The 23,841-nt window shown below is 40.2% G+C and overlaps 1 protein-coding gene across 1 annotated transcript in view; it reads left to right on the forward strand.

Moving 5' to 3' along the window:
* The window catches only part of LOC108790542 (beta-adrenergic receptor kinase 2), a 276,398-nt gene that overhangs the window by 214,952 nt on the left and 37,605 nt on the right, over positions 1 to 23,841 (forward strand). Inside the window, exons 10-11 of the mRNA XM_018560833.1 lie at positions 3,580 to 3,658; positions 8,534 to 8,664. Of these exons, the coding sequence (XP_018416335.1) occupies positions 3,580 to 3,658; positions 8,534 to 8,664 (210 nt within the window). The remainder of the gene's footprint in view (positions 1 to 3,579; positions 3,659 to 8,533; positions 8,665 to 23,841) is intronic.

The raw sequence follows: 23,841 nt of genomic DNA on the forward strand, positions 1-23,841 counted from the left end.
TGTATAATAATAATAATCTCACGAGATCTCAAGGAAAGGCATTTTCTTCCTCTGGGATGATGCGCATGGTCATATGTCAAGTCACATGTGCCAGAAATCCAGGAAGTAATGGGAGATCTATTAATCTGCCCTTAGTAAACATGGCCGCTGTTAGAAGGCAGGGAAAGAAAAGAGCAATAATGGAAGCAAAGAATACAAAGCCTGCAATTATCTAGAAATATGTGTTTGTAGTTTGTCATTACTAAACATTTCTAAAGGTGTGTTTGTTGTTATTTAAAGATATGGGTAAAAGTCCACTTTAAGCAGACCTGTTACTTTCCCTTGTATGAGCAAAACACATGTCCGAAACAGAGAATAAAACCTATTTTAAGATCATATCTAAATTGCTGAAACTGTAAAACCTAGCTGAGGTAGACAACGATTAGATTACCACTTGTTCGTGGATTGTTTTTCCAGACTCTTGGCTGGTATCATAATGTTTGCAATCTAAAAAATGAATTGCGGTATGAAACAGACGTATGAAGACCAAAGGCTGCTGATGGCAAATGTGAATAATTTATTCTTACCCATTGTGCGCTTGCCCGACAGCAGCAATTTTAATCCCATTAAAAGTTTTATGTTTAGAGTGTCAGCTGCCACTCATAACTTTTTATAACAAAGGATTGTTCTGCATTGTAGAGGCAGAGGTGTTGCAAATTACTTGCACTATAATTTTGTACATGACCCACTGGATAATAACCGCAGTCAGCGGGTGGCATGTACACACAGATAATTATCTGCAACAAAAGGTCTGATCAATTTCTGTGATAATACATTGTCTCATTTATCAACCATACCACAGAAACAGCTCTTAATTGGTAATTTCTCAAGCTGTAATGACGAGAGTATCACAGTGGGTTTGTGCTTCTTTTCACAGTTATGATTAGCTTGTACAGAAAAACACATTCAGCCTTTTCTTTAAGACATAATAACTTGCAGTCATGTAGATGGGTTATTAAATTGTCCATTTTAACTTGTTTATCTACAACAGTCAGCACAGAGCTGTGCTTCAAATTATATTATTTAGCCAGCTGATTACAATATTTTATCCTAAGTAGCCACTCTTGTTATGATAAAGCCATTTCTTTTTCTGACTGGTCATAAGATTTGGGCTTAAACAAACTGGGCCATTTTTTAATTGCTGTTTTATGATACAAAAATCCCTGCCAATCTCTTATGATGTATTTTGGAGTTTGCAGGAAAAAGTAGTGACTGTGAACCACTAGTGGCAGGAACCCACAAAAAAAAACTGACAGGCGGATCTGATCAGACCACCCATATAAAAGGGGCCTTAACTATTGGTCTTTGTTTTTATTTTATAATAATTTTAGTTCAGCACATCCAGATGTAAAGAATTATTTGAAACGAACACAGTTTCCTTTACTGCACTATTCTTTGTGCCTGATTAAAGCGTGAAAGAAATGTATTTAGCGTGGTGAAGTGGAGTTGTGCAGGGGGAGGGAGCAGCTGTGGTTCTGATGACAGATCCAGGCACCTTCTCCACACAGTGACGCATACAGCTCTTGATAAAAAATTCATAGTGCATATCAGAGCATGGCACAGAAAAGAAAGCATTAGCATGACCCATTCAGGATGAGGCTTTTATGTGGCCTTGCATGGCAGCCATTGCTAGGGAGTGTGCCTCTGTACTACTGCTTAGCAATGCATTGTGTTGTATTTTTTTTCGGGAAATTGGCTAGTGCAGAACCAATCTGTTGCATACGGTAGTTTTCTTTTGTTATGTTAATATTTCTGAGCTATGTACAGAAAGGTGTGATACATGGTCTCTGTATGTAAATATACCTGTTTATATTGTATGTGTGTGTTGTTGATATGGTACATGTTTAAAGGATTCTCCAGAAGATGGTGACAAAGCAGCTCTGAGGCTGATGCTGTACATTGAAATGCTTGTCCTTTTTTAGAGTGTGATTTAAAGGTTCCGCTGCACGATTCATGAAATGGTCAAAGAGTTTTGATCACCGTCGATGCCTCAGGCCGATTTTATTATTTGTTAGGTATGGATGTGAACGAAGTGGGGGTTCAGGTGTGGAAAGCTCTCCTAGTTCAAAGCAGGAGGCTAATCAAGGAGATGTCCCCATTCTTGTTCAAGTGGAATGCATCTTTTTGCTGGCTGAACATCCAATTCACAGTGTGCCATATTGTGATGTCATAATCAAATATAGCCCATACTACACCTAGTTCGTATATCTTCACTTACCTTGCAGATAAATGAAAGAAAAAACTCCAAATTACTTTCCAAATGATACATGACCATTGTATAAATCTATTTCTGCCTGTTGGAGCACCTGTGACCTTCCTTTTGTAACCTATGGCACCCAGTGTCCACTTCTTATGTCTGTTTTGGGAACATGTACTTATCTATTACAATCATGTTGCTGTTCAAAAACTCTGTTACACAGAATTATTTCCTCTCAGTGGACAGAACTCAGTAATTGGAAGGAGCTGAGTGGGGCCACTTAAAAAATGTAATGCTTTGGCCTGTTGACTGTTGTCAACTTCAATCGACTTCAATGAGCTTGCATGTTGGCATAATGTTATTTGAATAATAAACTTTTTTTTAATATTTTTTAACTTTTTGCATGTTGGATGATTTTTAATGCTGAAACCAAGTTTGTATCTATAACATTTTTAAGCAGAGCATCTGCATTAATGGTTCTAATATGGTGTTGCTTTTTCCACCTTTGTGTGAAATATAGCAAAGTACATATCTTGATGATGACTGTTACTGAATAAAACGGTTTAAAAAAGGATTAAATTGGAAGATAGCTGACTAGTACTAAATTGAAGGTGGAGTAAGAGTGGTCATACAATTAGAGGAAGGGAGAGAGTTTTAAAACAAAAGCAAGGGAGAGGTTCCACAGCCTAGTCAAATCAGTTTAGTGTTGACCAGATCACAGTAGTAGTAGTAGTAGTTGTCTAGCATGCAATTTTTATGTACGTACAAGTTTATGTAACTGGCAAACACACTTTTTCTAAGTATTTTTGTAAGGAACAATCCAGCCCATGCAACAGGCTATCTCTCTATAATATATTGACAAGGAGGTGTTTGAGTGTGAGGTCTTCAACAGAAATCATGATTAAGTTTATGGATACCTTTTTACTTTCTGCTTTTCTAGTTGCTTTGCAAATAGCTGGTTAGATTAAGTCCATAGGATTCTTATGCTACCTATACGCCTTAGAAGATTATGGGGTATATTTACAGCAGATATCCTTTTGGTATCATAGGAAGTACTGTAGGCCACTTTTGTCTTGTTTCGCAAAGAGACGTGTACAGTGTGTATACAGATTAGATGATCAAGTGTTGATATCTAACTGCTATCAAACCTTTATTGTAGTGTTTTTATAGTTAGATTTTGTGGTGGTATACTGTATCTCAAATGCTGTATGTAGCTGCCTAAAATAATGCATGTGCATGTGTAGTATATTATGTACAATTGCTGTATACATTGCTACAAGGTACTAAAAGTGTTATTTGGTGTATTTTTCTTGATAATTTTATTTTGTATCTTTTTTTTTTAGGACTGTCCTTTCATAGTGTGCATGACTTATGCCTTCCATACGCCTGACAAGCTCTGCTTCATCTTGGATCTGATGAATGGTAAGGCATTTTTATTCCAGTTCTTTATTGTGCTGAAAGTCTGTATGCTGTCCAGTGCCTTTAATTAAAAATACATATTTTTGCAGGTTGGGGTGATGATTAAGTGACCTTAGACTGCAGCAAGTAGAATATGAAGAGACACCGACACTCCAATAGTGAATCAAATATGTCTGTTTATTTGACGTATGAGTAGCATAGTGTGATGCACTTCATCAGGCAGAACAAGTCACTTGTTCTGCCTGATGAAGGGTTTCCTGTGTGACCGCGAAACATCGCATTAAGTGTATCCCACTATGCTACTCATACGTCAAATAAACAGACATATTTGATTCACTATTGGAGTGTCGGTGTCTCTTCATATTCTACTTGATATCTACCATGGTTGCCAGCCGTCGACTACCGTAGTACCCACCCCTATTTCTTTGGAAACGGCGGTTTCTGAGTGCGATGGGTTCATGGACCTTACTTAGACAGCAGCAGACACCCCTGAGTAAAAGATCTCGGATGCAAAGTCAAATGATACCAATACATGCTTCAATCTGATTGTGGAATAATCCAATCATTTCAATATTGTGACAGTATTGAAGACGAATCAGTTTACATGCGGGCAGTTTTTGCTACATTTTATAGGTATTAAATAGGAACTTCACCCTTCTCATAAAAATGACAAGAAAGGCACCTTTAGAAATGTTTAGTAACGATGATCTACAAACAGATACTTAAAGATAACGACATGCTTTTTATTCTTTGCGCACCTTATATATCTTTTTCCCCCCATTCCTCTCACCGTGGCCATTTTTACTAAAGGCAGATTAATCCATCTCCCTTTACTTCCTGGAACTCTGGCACATGTGACTAGGATATATGACCATGCACATCATCTAAGGCCCCATTCACACCTGTAAGTTTGAGTGCGATTAGGGATTCCTGTGTCAGGAACTTCTGTTTTCCTCCAGCAGGATCCCCTAATCTGCCATTTACAAGCGGCAGCTGTCACCAGATCAAGTTAATGATTGGGTGACAGATGCTGCGTGTAATCGCCGGAACAACGCATGTAGTCGTATTTAAAAGGATTACGAGCGGTTAGAAAACAATTACTCTTGCATCGATCGTGCATCCAGGGTGATTGCTTGATTAGCTTAGCATGCAGAGCTGCATGCTGATGTAATTTTTAATGAAAGGGGTAAAGGGCCCCTTTAAGGGCAAATCAAAAAGCTAGCTGTCAGACAGGTTGAAACATTTTCGACTGGGTTGTCAATCATTTACAGCACACAGAAAAATATATAAAATTAAGATTTCTTGAAGGCCATCATCATTTAGATTGTAATCACATAATAGGGTTGAATTCAGGAAAGAAAAACAGAAAACATGTAAAAAATGTTTGTGTTAGAAAAATACTGGTGAATTTTTTTGCACATTAGACCACTAGCCTCATGAACACTACCTTATACTTAAGGGTAGCCTTAATGTACCCGCAACACCCATAGACACCGGATAATCTGCTCTTACACAATCATGCCATATGCTAAATTGGATGATGTGATCAGCTTCATATACCCCTGGCCATTATTCTCTGGAGAACCAGTAATCATCTTGGTTGGATTTCTTGACCATCAATTTGTTTTGCAAAATATGATCAGTATCATTGATCCCTAGTTATTCTTCTTCCTAATGGGTTTTTCCATGCACCTGCATGATTCAGGAATCCACTAGAGGCCAGGGGCCCTCCTGTGGCCCTTCCATAGTTGTATTTGGAGAACTTCCTTTAAAAAAATGGTCAGCTGAACAGCTAAGTTTGGTAAGTACAACTGTGTCAGGGGTAAAGGGAGATCTTCAAGCTTGGAGCTTGAAAAAAAATTACGATGTTAGCTGGAGCCTGAAATCCTACCCAGTAAACCCATGGTGGCAAAAATATTCCTTTTATAATATGCTCTGCCACTTTAAGAATACTAAATGCCATTCTGTTCTGATAGACTCCTCCCACACATTTCTGTTGGCCAGTGAGATGGCCCATCATAATGATGGCAAGTTGTTTCAGATCAACCTCCAGCTTTTGAAAAGCAAAGGATACAAAAAGCTTCTGTAGGTATGTTTTTGGGCACCTCTGGATACCTGTACTTCATACCTGAAGCTTTCAGTATCCGTAAAGTTAGAGTGGCAAGTTTTATTTTCTGTTAGCTGTTTTCCGGGAGTATATTCTTGGTGCTGGTTAGACCTGTACAGGTGTACAAATGTACATTGTATGGTGGAGATTATTTTAGCTTGAATGTGGCCGAACCACAAAAATATGAACAAGATTGTTGGGTATTCCCACTATCTGTATAAGTCACATTGATGGACCAAGATTTCCTGAGAAACCACAGAAATACCTGTATATCACCTCTACCTTTTTCAGTATCACTTGATTTGTGTAAATACAATTAGTTATACAAATTTAGCTTATCCTTGACATCTGTGCCATGGTGTAGACAGTTTGTCTCTCCCACAAAGACATTAACTATGTTTAATCAGAACAATCATTTTTCAAGGAGGCAATTTGAAGGGCATTATGTAATTATAAGGAGAAGAAGAAAACATTAGTTTTAGAAGCCCAGAAGACAGCTTTGTTTCATAATAACTGGCATTCATTGTTCTCCGCATGCCAAAAAAATGTTATGTAAGTTAACTGGTGCAAACTGCATCCATTCATTGTGAAACACTTAAAGAAAGGTCTGCAAGAAGATATTAGGATATGTCTAAGATTCATTTCATTGTCTGCCAGCCCAATAAGCCTTTATAAATCTGCTTAGAACGTTTTCTGCTCAATAGCTGTTTTATAGATTCTACATTTCCAGTGCTATCTGATGACTGTTGTTACGTTCTTTCAGTATCATCTATTGAGTATTGTTTTATTGGTGACACTGTAAAACTGTAAATTACAGTGTGCAAAATAGAACAAATAAATAATACTATTCACTTTGTCCTTTTCCCAGGGCACCCCAGTAAAGGGAAAAGTCTGCCGGCTTGGTGAGAAATTTCTCACCCTTATTTTATCATTCTCCAGTGGCAGTGGAGATATAAGCACATTGTTTAGTTCACAGCCCATGCAGTGTTTTCCAATATCAACATGCCTCTGCATTTACTCCCTACCCCTTTCCATTTTGTGTATGTCGCCTTTTATGTCACCTTTTAGTCATAGGGGCTCTGTTTTTCATGGCTTATCACAACTTTTGCTGCATGTTTTTTTGCACACATTATGGCACATTGATGTAAATGGGCAAAAGAGAGCAAAAATAATTGCATTGCGCGTTTCCAATCTTTTCTTATCGAGTCTACGGGGACAAACAATCTGCCAAAAAGAAGCTCATGTACTGTTTCCAGCAACAGGTGTTTTGCTTATTGCGACAAAACACTCAGGTGTGAACAGGGGCCTTAGAAATGAATTGGATTTTTTTGTGAAGCATTTTGCCGTGTTTATTTTTCCTGAGGATAATATTAGGGATGTTCAGATACCAGTTCAGGTACTTGGCATTCTCACGAGACCTACCAGGGCTGCAGCGGTTGCAGCTGCGACTGGGCTCTGGCGCTCAACCACTGTCCTGAAATCATTAGTCTGTATTGTTATAGAAATATTGTTACATGACACAAAACAAAAATGTATTCGTAATTGTATCTGTGAGTACTTGGACAAGTACTGATACTTGTCCAAGTACTCACAGATACAATTACTAATACATTTAATATATATATTTATGTGTGTGTGTTTGTTTGTTTGTGTATATATTAGGGATGCACAGAAATTTTGGGCCGTAGAAACGTATCGGCCAAAATTGGCACTTTTGGCAAAATGCCGAAAGTACCATCTTTCAGGTGAAATAACAGTGCATCCATAGTTTCTCTCCTCCCCACTGACACAGCGCAGCATGGAGGATAGAAACTGTCACAGGAGGACGGGGAGTGTAGGGGAGGAGAGTGTTGTGAGCGGCCGGTGTCTCTCCTCCGCGCACCGCTCGGCCTCCAGATCAGGAGAGCGGTGTGGGGGCGGAGACAACTTGCAGTGTTGTCACAGGAGGCTGGACGGGGCACTGCGGGAGGAGAGCTCAGCGATGTGGCAGATGAGAGCAGCGATGTGTGGGCGGAAACAGCTGTAAGCTGTCACAGGAGGTTGAGCCGGTGGCCTGCAACTGCTTGGCAGAGTATGATAGGAGCAGAACTGGAGTAGATTAGGTAATCTGATTCTTAAGATAATGTTTGTTCACTGTTTATGCGGTGATGCAGTTATTCATTTTCTTTTGTTATACCATAGCTACACTTATGTCTGATTCTCTGTGAAATGCAAAGCGGCTTTTTTTAAGGGAAAGTGCACTTTTAGTGCACTTACAACTAAGTCAGCCCTAATGCCTTCACCCAGCATCTCTGACAAGCTACTTACTCTCCTGCCCCAGCTCTACCAAGAAACTCACTGTGCAGCCTGTTTAATGCCACTCAACCTCTTCTTAAAAATCGCCATGGTCGGGTCCTGCTTCGCCGACAGTCTCCATTGTTTCCAGTAGAAATTGCATACACGTGTAGTTCTGGCAGTAAGGAGAGCTCCAAAAACTTTAGATAAATTAAATAAGTATGTTTCATGGCTTGTGCATACCCTAAATGTTTTTCCAAGAATGTTTCAATCCCCAAACATTGATGTACTCTGATATGTTGTCTGTTCGATCTTGTACATTTGTTTTGTATATTTAGCTTCTATAATTGAAGCAGTCATGTGTTAAAAACTTGGAGTATATATTCTATACTGTTTATACTACTATTCAAATGGGTAATTTTTGGTGTAACTGAAATCATTATTTTGTTGACATATTTGTTAGATTTTAGTTGTAACTTTTTCCTGATGAATTTCAGGTGGGGATTTGCACTACCACCTCTCTCAACACGGTGTCTTCTCAGAGAAGGAGATGAGATTTTATGCTGCTGAAATTATCCTGGGCTTGGAACACATGCACAACCGCTTTGTAGTATACAGAGACTTGAAGGTATTAATGTTGTCTATATAAGATGATAATGGCTTAATTTTCTCATAGTTATCACAACCTTTTCCCTTGGTCTGTACAAATCCAGTCATAATGTGTTTGAATATTACTGGGCACAAGTGTTTTCTGCTTTATCATTTTTTTTTTGCTTTTACTTAGGTGCAATTTTTACTATGCAAACTAAAGGTGCCCATACACTGCTCGATTCTCGTACGAGAATCGCGGGAAATCCCGTGATCGTACGAGAATCGAGCAGTGTGAACGAAGATGTGCGACCGTTTCTACTGTACGGTCGCACGTCTTTTGTCTAAGGAGCACGCTAGAAAACCAGCCGAAAATCGTACGATTTTCGGCTGCTTTGAACGGTGCTCGGGAGACAAATGCCGAACGGGCCGGTGTGCGCATGCGCACACTGCCCGTTAAGCATTGCGGTCAATGGGGGGCTGGCTTGCGATGATGGAGAGTACGTTCTGCCTGTCCAAGATGGGCAGATTGTACGTTTTTTTAATTACTTTACAACCATCACAAGACTAATGTCTTGCGATGGTTGTAAAGTGTATGGCCACCTTCACACACCTTTATTTCACAGATGTCTGTGGACAGCTACTGCTAACTTTCACTACTTCCTTAGACAGCTTAATACACGTAAACATTTTCAAGCAAGCTGTGATCCTTTTTTGGAAGTTGAACTTTGGAGAAAAAAAAAGTATATGGGGAAAGTTTACACAGATAATTAAAACCATCCTGAACACTTAGACCAAAGTCCACAGAAATGTCTGCAACCCGGTCCCTCATAATGGGCAATGAAAAAGGTGATGGCACAGACATGTCTAGGCAATATAAACAATCAAACTTTTGAAAAAGTTATTCGAGTTATTCTTTTTGTTTTTCTACTTGCAAAGCAAATTGTTTCGTTTTGGGGCTGTAGATTTGGAGATCAAGCATACACATCTTCATCCAGATTCAATACATTCTCACAATGCATGGAGTATGTTCACTATGAGAACTTTGGGGTCATTAAAGACTTTGCAGCAGTCATAATTGAATCCTAAGTACACCAACTTACTTCTCGTCAGGAACTATATTCACCAAAAGTTAGTCATTGTTATCTGTGACACAATGGGGGTGATTTACTTTATAAATTCTTTATTTCAAAGTTTTCAAATGTTTTCCGTCTTTTCCAAACAAAAGAGAAGGACAGATATATGTAATACAGGTAAGACCGGTGATAAACAGTGTGATAACATAAACATTGCAGCAGCATATTCTGTGGTTGTAATGTCTTCATCGTTTGGAGCTTATACGACAGCCATTTGTCAGGTAACTATCTCGTCTTCCAGCAGATTATACTCAGGAAGGGTAGTCCTATACACATATAAGTATATGGGGATCGTGTGGAAACAATAAGTAGGTGTATCTGAAGGTGGAGGGAGTCACCGCGCATGGGTGGGAATATATCCCCCCGATCCATGCCCTCATGCGAATACCAAGTCCAATATATTGCATTACCGAGTCCATGTACCTCCAATCCACCCTGTCAAAGGCCTTTTCGGCATCTGTGGACTGACTTTGCGATTGCATTCAGAGACCTGCTAATTGCGAAATGCTATCATGGTGGAAAAACCTCCTCTGCATCATTATACCAGTCCACACAAGGTGCTAGAAGTCTGTGAGGGATGCTTCAGAGTTATGAAAGAGTTTACTGAATGAGGCTGTATTGTTTTTTTTGTTTTTTTTTTGAAATCACTGGTGCAGATGTACCACAAGTTCAGTTTTGAATGTTTGATACGTCTGAACTTAGATTGATTCTGACTGGTACAGCCAAGAATTAAATTTATGTGAGCTTTTAGCATGCTGCTTTTATTGCTGGTTCTAGCAACAAGATGTGACAGGACAGACCTACCGGATAGAAAAGCAAGTATTAAAAGCAAATTAAATTATTCGTATTCACAACTTGGCTGCACACTTGTGTCTAAAGGAATTGTATTGCTATACTAGCAAGACTAGGCCAGTCTTGCCTGCTTCATAATGTTCATGATGGATGTCATTCTGCTCTCTCGCCTTGTAAATAATATGGTTCTGTTTCACCATTTCCTCAATATGTGCTTGCACAGTAAGTCTAGGATAACAGTTCAGCTACTGGTCATGGTATAAGGCTATGAGCAACAAGATATACAAGGATCCTTTCAGATTGTGGTTACAGAAAGCATAACAAACACATTATTCCCTTTAGCTTTGTCCTCTCCTCTTTCTCAGTCTCTCTATGTTCGCCAGCTGCGAGGCCCAGGTTTGTATTGCAATTGTAACAATCTGCCTGAACTTCCTAAAATCGAACCACTGTTTCTGATGCCATTGTGACAAATCCCTCTGGGCATTCCAGGGAATAACTCTCAGGGCATGTTAACTGTACCAATGAAAGGGTATGCTCGAAAAGTCAGCCAGTTTGAGCCCAGAAGCCTCTTCAATACCTCTGCTCTTCAATACCTCTGCTCTATCACTTTAGACAATGTGGTCCTAGTGAATGCTATTCTACATAGTTGTTTTCTTATGATTTATTTGGAATATGGTACAGAATGCATTGACTAATATTTTATATGTTTTTTACATTGTTCACTTAAAAAATATCAGATGTTTTCAGTATTGTTTTTTTACTGCAATTTAGTGCCTTCCATACTACACTTGCATCTGAAAGTAGTGATATAATGTAGGAGAAAGTATTTTGGGGGAGAGACCAATATTTAAAAGAAAGTTGGACACTATTTCCATGCAATCAAGTAAACCTGCCTGTAGGACTGCAACTAATGATTATTTTCATACTCGATTAGTTGGCCAATAATTTTTTCCATCAATCGGATAAAAAAATTTAAATATCATACTTAAATTAAAATAAAATACACAAATGGAGTGTTACAAACATAAAGTTTACTTCAGCATAAAACTGCATGCACAATTTTTTGCAATCGTACTGCACTGGAATGCACGGCATTGCGGTACCGTGCGTTCCAGTGCAGGCGATCACACTGTGGGTGGAAGGTGCTTTTGGGGTGCCATTGAAATGAATGGCACTGCAACGCACCTCCCAGTGCAGAATTTGTCAGGCCAAAACCGAAAATGACTTTTTGCCACCTTTTTATAATTTTTTTTTATAATAATTGTATTGTAAGCGCATGGCACTTGAATACCTTCAGCCAGGGAATGCCAGTTGTCAGTGGCAAGATTCCTTACATGGCAGCTGAATGTAAATACAGCAGGTAGTGGGCTGGTGCAATAGCCCGCATGATATTGGCCCTTTCAAATTGCAATAGCAGGCTGGCTATTGCAACCACCCACTGCTTGCTGTGCCCTCCTCCCAGTGTGGAGGAGAGATCTAGGAGATCCAACCAACTAATCAATAATGAGAATAGTTGACAACTATTCTTATCTATTATTGATTAATCGATTAGTTGGGTGCAGTCCTACCTGCCTGAATGTTAATTTGTGTAGTATTTCTTGTTTCAGTGATGTTACTGTGTCACAGTTGATTGGCTGACCACTTTGTGTATTAAATTAAACTCCTGCCGTCCGCTCGTTGAGAAAAAACGGAGGACGGCAGACTCAGATTCGCAGGTTGCCCTCTTTAGACAGCTTTTTTTGCTGCTCGCGTGCGCCCCCATGGGCAGAACAAACACGCCCGTTCTCTACAGCCATTACCAGCTGTTTGATATACATACGATCGGCGGCTCTATATCCTGCCGATCATATGTACAGTTGTGTGAAAAAGTGTTGGCCCCCTTCCTGATTTTTCATTGTTTTGCACGGTAGTCACACTTTAATGTTTCAGATCATCAAACAAATTCTAATATTAGTCAAAGATCACACAAGTAAACACAACATGCAGTTTTTAAAGGAAAAATTACCCCAAGAGCGCAGCGACGACTCATCCAAGAGGTCACAAAAGACCCCACAACAACATCCAAAGAACTGCAGGCCTCACTTGCCTCAGTTCAGGTCAGTGTTCATGACTCCACCATAAGAAAGAGACTGGGCCTGCATGGCAGAGTTCCAAGACGAAAACCGCTGCTGAGCAAAAAGAACATAAAAACTTGTCTCCGTTATGCCAGAAAACATCTTGATGATCCCCAAGACTTTTGGGAAAATACTCTGTGGACTGACGAGACAAAAGTTGAACTTTTTGGAAGGTGTGTGTCCAATTACATCTGGCGTAAGAGTAACAACGCATTTCAGAAAAAGAACATCATTCCAACAGTAAAATATGGTGGTAGTAGTGTGATTGCTGCTTCAGGACCTGGAAGACTTGCTGTGATAAATGGAACCATGAATTCTGCTGTCTACCAAAAAATCCTGAAGGATAATGTGCGGCCATCTTTTCGTGACCTCATGCTGAAGCAAACTTGGGTTCTGCAGCAGGACAATGATCCAAAACACACCAGCAAGTCCACCTCTGAATGGCTGAAGAAAAACAAAATTAAGACTTTGGAGCGGCCTTGTCAAAGTCCTGGCCTGAAACCTATTGAGATGCTGTGCCATAAGCTTAAAAAGGCGGTTCATGCCCAAAAACCTTCCAATGTGGCTGAATTATAACAATTCTGCAAAGATGAGTGGACCACAAGACTTTTGGAAAATACTCTGTGGACTGACGAGACAAAAGTTGAACTTTTTGGAAGGTGTGTGTCCAATTACATCTGGCGTAAGAGTAACAACGCATTTCAGAAAAAGAACATCATTCCAACAGTAAAATATGGTGGTAGTAGTGTGATTGCTGCTTCAGGACCTGGAAGACTTGCTGTGATAAATGGAACCATGAATTCTGCTGTCTACCAAAAAATCCTGAAGGATAATGTGCGGCCATCTTTTCGTGACCTCATGCTGAAGCAAACTTGGGTTCTGCAGCAGGACAATGATCCAAAACACACCAGCAAGTCCACCTCTGAATGGCTGAAGAAAAACAAAATTAAGACTTTGGAGCGGCCTTGTCAAAGTCCTGGCCTGAAACCTATTGAGATGCTGTGCCATAAGCTTAAAAAGGCGGTTCATGCCCAAAAACCTTCCAATGTGGCTGAATTATAACAATTCTGCAAAGATGAGTGGACCAAAATTCCTGCACAGCGCTGTAACATACTCATTCCAAGTTATCGCAAATGCTTGATTGCAGTTCTTTCTGCTAACGGTGGCTCAACCAGTTACTAAGTTTATGGGGCAAACACTTTTTCACACAGGGCCATGTTGGTTTGGATTTTGTTTTCCCGTAATAACAAAAACCTTCCTTTAAAAACTGCATGTTGTGTTTACTTGTGTTATCTTTGACTAATATTTAAATTTGTTTGATGTTCTGAAACATTAAAGTGTGACAAACGTGCAAAACAATTAAAAATCAGGAAGGGGGCCAACACTTTTTACACAACTGTATGTGTTGTCTTTGCCACCTCCCCCCTGGAGTGCCGCCGCCCCCTCCTGACCCCTCATCTTTAATCCCGGGATCCGCTAGCCCATCTGCGGTCCGAGACCGGCTCGGGAGGGCGTCGGAGGTAAGATGGGAGGGAGTTGGCATCTTCCTCGCTGATCTCCCTCCGAGGTCTGAATGCAGAAGTGATGTGTATTACATCACTTCCGCATTCACCTGTTAGTCATTTGGCTGCTATAACCAGAGAGAAGAAGCGGATGAAGCAGATCTGTGCTTCATCAGCTTCTTTTGGGGTCCCCAGGTTCTTTTGGGGTCTCCATAAAGAGAACCTGTCAGTGTGCCTGTGCTATCACATAGAGGAATTGTTATCCCCCTATGTGATAGCAATAACAATAAGTATAAAAAAAACCAAAAAAAGTAAAAAAAAATAGAAGTCACATATAAAAAAGTTAAAAAAGAATGTTTAAGTCCCCCACCCCAACATTTACACACATATAAAAGAAAATACGCGTTTGATGCGCCAGCGTGCGAAAATGACTATTGCGCTACACATGTTCCATATCGTCGCGAACGTCGGAGTGAGAACAATCATTCAAGTGCCATCAATCACTGATAACACTAAACTGATGAGCAGTAAAAGCTTTTAAAGCGTCGCCTATGGCCAATTTTGGGTATTGCAGTTTTTTTAGGTTTCGCACGCGAAATTTTAAGGCTTGACATGTTTGGTGTCTATTTACCCGACGTGACCCCGTCTCTTATATTTTATCAAAAAATTCGGTGGTAATACATGTTTTATCATTTAATATAGGGGGGAAAAGTTTTGTTTTTTTAAAATTTTAAGTAATTTTTCCTTAATATAGTAAAAAATAAAACCCCCATTGGTGATTAAATACCACCAAAAGAAAACTCTATCTGTCCCCAAAAATGGTATAAAATTAATTTCAGTACAGTGTTGCATGACGGAATAAATGTCAGTCAAAGTACTGCAGTGCTGAATACTGAAAAATGGCCTGTACAGGAAGGGGGTGTAAACACCGCAGACTTCAAGTGGTTAAAAGAGGTAATTTTTTGTTTGAACGCAAGTAAACACTAATACTTTATACTAGCAAAAAGTGTATAAAGGCTCTAATCTGTAGGATTTTAGAAAGTAAAAAAAAAAAAAAAAATTGGGGTAACACAAACGTGAGCTGTAAGCATGGCTTTTGATATGTTGGCATGTATCATTATATGATAATGTTACAGAAGGCGGTTTTGTGGGTATGTTGTGGAGATACAGGTATTGCCAATTCATGCCATTGGGAATTTCTAGATGATCAGTTTTCTTGGAATTTGGGGATGAATGGAGAGGTGGTCATTAGATGGGGGAGTCATGAATGGTCATCGTTCTGTTGGATGGACTACTGAGGGTTTTTATCAGTCTGGAAAAGGGTTTTCTTTGCCAATATACAAATATTCTCTATTATGAGGAAACTGTGGATGATCATTGTACTAGGAAGGCATCTTGGGTGGTTGTCAGATTGGTTGGAGGCTTGTAGTTGTCATGAAGTTGCAAGTGGCTAGGATGCCTTTTTGGGATATGGTGTTGGAGAGAAACTGGCCTGATAGAGATTGTCCTGGTGAAAGTTGCCCTGAGTAACAATGCTGATCCTCAGAAGTGGTAATGTCATTATTTTACATGCAGAGCTGAACAGGGAAGCCACCTCTGTCTCAGCTCTTAAAGTAAATTCATAAGTCATGTGTAAGAGCCAGAAGATACAAGTAATCCGATATGATGATACAGTAAGTAATGATGGTACTGAAGTGGGCACATGTGTAAAAAGTTTAAGTGTGACCTTTGTGACTTATGGTTTGCATGGAACTCCACAAAGTGTGTGTTGATAAGAAGGCACTGGGCAGTAGCCCAAAACAATTAATCAGTCAACTTTAATTTGTCAATTCTAAGATGCCGAAAGTGAACATTGAAAGGTTCATTTGATTCCCCACCCCCCACCTATCTCTTTTGTTTGTGGTATAAGGTTAAATTAGGGGATTGTGTGTGTCACGTACCATAGAGGAGTCTGGTGTGACGAGGGCGGCCTCTCTTACAACTCCGGTCCTGGAGCACCTGGATTGAGTACAGGGGCACGAGTGCCGGAAGATGAAGAATCTGCCAGACGATGGTCTCCAAAATGTAGGTAGATCCAGGCAGGTTTCGGGTGCAGAGAAACTCACTTGAGGATGGATCATCAAACAGGCCCGAGGTCAAGACAAGCCGGGTCGTTAACAGGCAGAAGCAAGGTACCAGGACGTGAAGCAGGAGAGTAGTCAGGAACAGGCCAAGGTCATCAACGTGTGGGCACCGCAGTACCAGGGATGAGACAGAAGCGATTGTCAGAAGCAAGCCGAGGTTCAGGAACGTAGGAGAGTAGCAGAAGGTCAAGCCAAGCCGCTTCGGTAACAGATGAGCAGATCATGATACAGGGAATTCAGGAACACAGGTAAGCTGACAATCAGACAAGCACAGGAGGACTGGATGTCACAGCCTATATAGCCCAGAGGGCGCCAAAAGTTTAAATGACACGTCGGCGTGTGCCCGTGCGCCTGTGGCAGTGCACGAATGTGTGCATGTCCACTCAGAGACGCTGCACCTGGCAAAGCTCGGTGAGCAACACCAGACACATGCACAAACCAGTGAACATGAACTCTAGTTCTGGCTTCTTGACAGTGTGGTCATGCTATTAATTCAATTTGTGAATAAAATTGAATAAATACATATTTATCAAACCAACAGAATTGAGCTAGTCTAAGGAGAGGTAGAAAAATGGCTGAATTTGTTTTTATACCCAAGTACGTATAGTTTATGATGACCTGTATAGCCTCTGAATATAACAAGGACATTTTATTTACAAAGCTTTGTCTTCTAGAATTTGTCTTAAAGCCCATTTGCTGTCCATTAGAAGAGGGAAAATTTACAAATTGCTGCCGAGTTTTTGTCTGCCGGGGAATGGCTGCTGCACTCCCTAAATTTTAAACTGTCAAGTTATGATTTGTCTGGGCAACTTAGAATTTGTTTCTCTCTTAAATGAATCCGTTTTGGAAAGTGGCTGTTTCACATTTTTCTCACCTGTGTCTTCCTCAACTAAACACATTTGACAGTTCTGAACACACACTTTTATAATATGTTTGCATATTGTGTCCACATAACATAATTTATTGGGACTAAGTAGTGAACAAATGTAAATTTAATTACTAAATGTAAATCATAAAACGTTATAGGATCTATTTTATTCTTCTTTTTTTTTTTTTTTTACAATTTTCGTTATTACCTCTTTTATACAGACTTTGTGCTAGCTTTATGACATGCAGATTTTAATTGCAGAGGTTACCAACTCCAGTCCTTTAAGCTTATCTAAACTCAAAAACTTAAGTGGTTCTAAACCCTCCCATTTTTTTGCCTAGATCTACTGCTTATCAAGCAGTAGATCTAGGCAAAAAGTGTAAAAAAAAATGCTTTAACAGCGCTTAACACTTACCTTGTTTCGGCTGCGCGCTCCCGTCCGAGAAAACAAAACTGATCCGGCTGGCGCATGAACAGTTTGGGTTCTCGGCCGGAAGACGAGCAGAGACGCAAGGTAAGTCTATGGCCGCGTGCACCCGCATGCAGACACCGCTGGATCAGAAGTGCCTGCTAGCAGAGAGGAGTCAGCGCTGGATCCGAGAGCCACCGCACCGCTGGAGGGACAGATGAAAACATGGGGAAAGAAGAAGATTGGATTAAAAAGACATTATTTAAGGTAAGTGCTGACATTAACATGGGGGGAGGGGAAAAAAAATTATCCTTTAATGTCACTTTAACATATTGCAGGTTAACAGTTCTTAGATGTGGTGGCTGCATTCGTTTTCACTTTTCAGCTTAAAAACAATTTCGGCAGGTAAAGGAAAATACCTGTTTATCTTGCCAGAAATGTGGTGTCTGTCACTTCTGTGAGCTTAAAAAAAAGCACAAACATTCTTATCTTTATTGTTTAAAGTACTAGGCCCCTCAATCCACCATGTAAAGGAGATAAACATAAGCAGGCATGTTTAATGTCCAACCTGTGTGACAGCCATGGCTGCCCCCATAGATACAATATAGAAATAAGTTAGACATAAAGGAACAGGAAGTGTGTTATTCGCATGATTACCAAAGGAACAGGAAGTGTGTTATTCGCATGATTACCAAAGGAACAGGAAGTGTGTTATTAACATGATTACCAGGTGAAAATAAAGGAACAAATCTCCCAAAAAAAATGCAGCCATTACATCTACTGACTAAAATTATTATTTTGGGGTTTAGAGTCTCCTTAAGAATGCTTGAATGTTTCCCTTGTGTAGGTGCTTTTTTTTCTATTGTGTTCTTGGGAATTGTTACAGCTGTTTCATCGGAGGCCAATTTTCAAAACATAACCTGTTGAGGGTGCTTGAAGGCCTGACTTGACAGACACTACTTTTAGGGTCGTCAAAGTGGACCTTTAAAGGAGAACTATGAGGTGAGTGCCTTTCACTCACCTCATAGTTTTAGCCGATCTGTGACAATGAGACTCTCACAGGTCGGCTCAGTAGATCGGGAGGTGAGCGAACACATACCGGGTTCGCTCGCCTCTCGATCCTGTCACGGCTCTCTGCTGGATTCCCCTCTCCCCGCTCCGATCTGCCAGCGCTGACTGGCGGAACGGACGGGGGAGGGGCGGGTACAGCTGGCTCTGCCTCTAGATAGGTAGAGCCAGCTGTCACTCACGCAAGCTGGGCGGATCTCGTCATCTAAGTCGTGATCCGCTGCGGCGTCTCAGTATACCGCGAGCTGTGATGGTTATTATACAGCTACGCCAAAGTGCTGTAAGAAGACGTCGTTTTTGGGTGCACCCACTGATGAGTGAAAGAGATACAAAGGGCCAGTTTGGGACTTTATATGCAGACCTTCGTGCACAACCGACAAGTTTTTTTCATTCACCCGCATGTCGATATCTAGGTAGTAATATTTGCTTGTGATGTTTTTATTGTTTATTTTTTATTGTTTTTTCCACAGACAGGAAGTGACCAAGGAAGATTAGGTCATCAAAGATGATCATAGTTTTTTTTCTTTATGATTAGTTTTTTGCATTGAATTGCATTGCAATGCGTTTTTGATGCGTTCCAGAGCTGGTAAAATAGGGCTTGCTGCAATTTTTTTTACCTGCTCTGGAACGGAACGCTGCAATGTTAACTCGAGCTAAAAATACCATTGGAATACATTGGACGCAGTTTTGATCCGATCTGTAACTGCTCTGCTCTGCACCTGCTCCTCGCTTGGTGTAAACAAGCCCTTACCCATATCTTTAAAATAAAAACAAACACACCTTTCGAAATGTTTAGTAATGACAATCTACAAACACATACTTCTACATAATTGCTGGCTTTGTATTCTTTGCATACATTATTACTCTTTTCTTTCCCAGTCTTCAGACAGTGACATGTTTACTAAGTGCAGATTACTAGCTCTCCTATTACTTCCTGGATTTCTGGCACATGTGACCATGTGCTTCCTCTCAAGGGAGGAAAATGTCTTTCCTTGTGAGATTACAGATGAGATTTCCCAGCAATGCTCTGCTGATGATCAGTCAATCCCAGTATGTATTGCTTTGGCAAATTGAAGTCATTTTGCCCTTTCAAAGCAGGAAGTGAATGCTCTGCAAGTGTAAGTATTTCACAATCACAGCATTTTACACCTGACACGCCTATGTTGTTATTACATTACATAGAGGGATGCATTGGTAGAATTAGATTTTTGAGTGTAAAGGTCCGCTTTAACACTAGTTGATTGTGGTAATGTGTGGATTACCGCGTGTTCCCACAGCACATTAAACACTGTGTTGTGCACCCAGGCAGTACATAGTTGGGTTTTAGCGCATTACAATGCACAGATGTGAACCATCTGTGCATTGCAGTATGCTACATTGGGAAAAATGCTGCTTGTCCATTCTGTCTCTGCTGTGGTACATTGGCACCACTTTCAAAATTATTAGGCTGGTTGAACATGCCTGCGTTACCCCAACACACTAGTGTAACTAGGCCCCCTTGAGTGCTCTAAAAATTATTTTGATGGATGCGTATATTATATCAATATATACTCTTAATAATTTTTTCTTAAGGAAGTAGTGATCTCTGCGCTGCATGGTTTATGGCAAAGATATGTATACTATCCACTCAGAGGCTACCAATACAGGACAAGGTGAGTATGCAGCAGAATGAGAGCTGATTAGTGTTAGGGTTAATACGATAAGTGTTGTATCTAAATACTGAATGATCCTTATTTTACACACACAGTGTCAACGTAACATACAGCCCTGGTTTTGAGTAATTAAACTGTCTGCCCAAAAATTAAATATTCATGTAAAATCTTATATACAGTATTCATGCAGTCCCCTAGTAATGCTTTCAACAAGTGCAGAAAATCTGGGAGCATAACAAATTTTGAACCCATCAATTTAGTAAATTGTGGATTATCAACTGGGAAGATGTGCTGTGCATATGTGGCCTTTACTGATGTGCCGTAAGACTTGTGCCTTGAGAAATTTGCATTCATTTTTGTTCACAGAGTTGGAATAGATAATAACCTACTATTCTTCATCAAACATACGGCATTCTAGCTGTATCCTATTTTCCGGACAGATTTGTCCTTTATGGCCTGAATTTAAAGCCATGGCATTCATTCACATTGCAAGACATCTCTGCACCATGTGACCCCCTATCTCTCCTTAGAACTCTTCAAGCATTTTGTCTGATGCTGCTCCTGAGCCAAAAAAAGAAAAAAGGAATCATAAATAAACTAATCATTGGCATGCCAAAAAACTAGTGCTGTCAGATTGATGGGCCTGCAGTGCCATCCAGAATGAGCATGCAACATTGATTATCTGGGTCACAGGAAACTTTCTCTGTTAGAACTAGGTGAATTGACTAAACCAAAGGAGAACATTGTGGTATAAGTTAACATAATACAGTTTTATTGAAGCAGATTCTGTTACCCGTGTTAACAGTCAAGCACCCATGTTAGCAGTAAGAGGTATGTTTGCAGGTGTTTACACCCCCTTCCAGGCCAGGCCATTTTTCAGTATTGCAGGTACTTTGACTGACATTTATCATTTATTCTGTCATGCTACACTCTTCTGAAATGAATTGTATACCATTTTTTAGGGACAGATAGAGCTTTCTTTTGGTGGTATTTGATCACCACTGGGGGGTTTTAGTTTTTACTATATTAGGGATAAATTACAGAAAATTCTGGGGAAAAAAAGTGATTTTTTACATTGTTATAATACATTTATTATTACCCAATTTTTTGGTAAAATATAAAATAGGGGGTCACGTTGGGTATATAGACACCAAACATGTCAAGCTTTAAAATAGCGCGCACCCGCGAAATTGCAAAAAACTACCATACCCAAAATTGACCATAGGCGACACTTTAAAAGCTTTTACCGCTCATCAGTTTAGTGTTATCAGTGAATAATGGCCCTAGAATTATTGCTCTCACTCCGACGTTTGCGACGATATGTAACATGTGCGGCGTAATGGGCACAATCGTCGTTTTTGCACGTATGCGCACACGACGCGTGTATGTATGGGTGGGAACTTTAAACATTTTATTTTATTTTTTAAGTTCGTTTTTTATGTGTGACTTACATTTTTTTGGCAACTTAATTTTTTTTTCCTATTTTTCTTTTCACTTAACTTTATTATCACATAGCGAAACCCCCCTATGTGATAGCAAAGATATGTGACAGGTCCTCTTTATGGAGACATCTGGTGTCTCCAAGACCCCTAATGTCACCTAGGGACCCCCAAAGAAGCTGATGAAGCAGAGATCTGCTTCATCAGCATCTCTCTAGCTTTTGAAGCTGGAGAGTGACACAAGAATGCGGAAGTGATGTAATATACATCACTTCCGCATTCTAACAGCGGAAAGGGGACCGGAGGGAGATCATGTACCAATCTCACTCTGATCACCTGTCAGAGAGCCACCAAGCTGGTGCCAGGCTCGCACCGGGCACAGCGAAGCTCCGGACCAGCCGGAGGGGGGGGCACTCCGATCGGCGCCCCATACAAGCGATCTGCCGCCTCTTGTATGTAAACAGGCATCACTGCCTGTTTTTACATCTTGCTAGTTTCCCGTTGTTTTTTTTTGCCTTTTTTTTTTCCACTTGGTGACCTTGCCAGAAAGTCTATTATGAATAGACATCCTCTCTTTGTGAGGAGGATTTGTCTGCAGGCTTGGAGGACTTGAAGCCTAGAATTTACAATTCACCTGGCCTGGGGCAAATGAAAGGAAAGGGGAGGTAGAATAAGTTTTGCCAGATGGAAGCTTAGGTTTCTTATGTTTGTAAAAAAAAAAAAATACTTTTACAGCCAGTATCATTTTTTTTATAACATTGTTGAAGGAAGCTCTATAGAGATGTTCTCCATCGAAAGGCATGCAGAGCAACTGCTCTTTACATTGTTGTTCCACAGACAAGTATTTTAGTCAGAGAGACCTCTACGTATTAATAGACAGAAGAAATGGAATGAGATGGACAATTTCAAGTAACCCAGTAGTGTAACACAAGTGCATAAAAAGCTCCATAACTGAATTTTCAGTATGGATACATTTGGGGTCTTAAGATATTCTTTTAGACCACATCCTGAGGGTGTGGAGAATTGCCATGACCGCAATAGCAGAACCTGCCCTGCAACCTACTAAGGTCAGACTATGCCATTGCATTGGTGTACATCAAGCATCAGGATGAAACTAGAAGTCTCACTTCGGAAAGAGAACTGGAACAAATTCAGTCTTGGGCAGCACTTCATTTAAGTCTGCAACACCTTGTGAGTTTATTAAATGCCACACTTGTAGCAAAACTAGTACAACCATTCCAGATCCATGAGGACCCTTCCTCAAGTAAAACTAGCCTGAGAAACGTTGGACAACATGAAGCATATACAGTAACATGCGCTACAAAGCAGAAGCAAGTATCACCTGAATGTATTAACCCTATATTAGTCCATTTAGCATTAATGATACAGTTTAGTTGAAACCAATACCTAAAGGAAACATTCTAGCAAATTTCACTGGTAATTTTTTTATATATTGGAGCTTGGCTATACCCCATTGTCTGCTTGCACTGTGATTATCATCCTTTGGGTGGGTTTTGCCTCTAGGAATAGAACTTGGTGGCTAGACTGATAGCACTCCACTCCAGACTTGCTCCATTCGTACTCGGCTCCCCATTACCTGTCAGGATGCATAAGAATAATGCAGGGGCTTGTAGACAACCTCCTTGACGGTCCCCAAGTAGTGTACAGTGTGACTACTCTGAGTATCTTACCACTTTACCTGTTCTTTTTTTTTTTTATTCAAAAGTCAGCTTTATTGAGAGAAAACACAATACACGGTAATCACATATAGAAATAAAGCATTCGGAATACAAGCAATATAACATTGGTGGTGTGCCCCTTATGAGAGGGCAATCATCGGCAAGCAACAACAACCCTATCGGGCATATTTCACGATGTATAAGCATTTTATACTTGTATGTTCGTCCAACAATTCACAGAGATAAGCACTTTGTGCTACTCTTGCAGCATCCAAGATAAGTTATAAAAATCAGCTGAAAGAGTAAGGCAATCATGGTTTGATCGGAACATTAGAGTAGATGGTACAGGCGTGACAACTAGATAAAGGGGGAGAAGGGGCAGACAGACATCAAGGCAGGGCAAATAGCAGGATAGAGGGGGGGGGGATGAAGGGT

The sequence above is a fragment of the Nanorana parkeri genome, unplaced genomic scaffold (assembly GCF_000935625.1).
Source record: "Nanorana parkeri isolate BGI_ZX_2015 unplaced genomic scaffold, ASM93562v1 scaffold18, whole genome shotgun sequence".
Classification (NCBI taxonomy): domain Eukaryota; kingdom Metazoa; phylum Chordata; class Amphibia; order Anura; family Dicroglossidae; genus Nanorana; species Nanorana parkeri.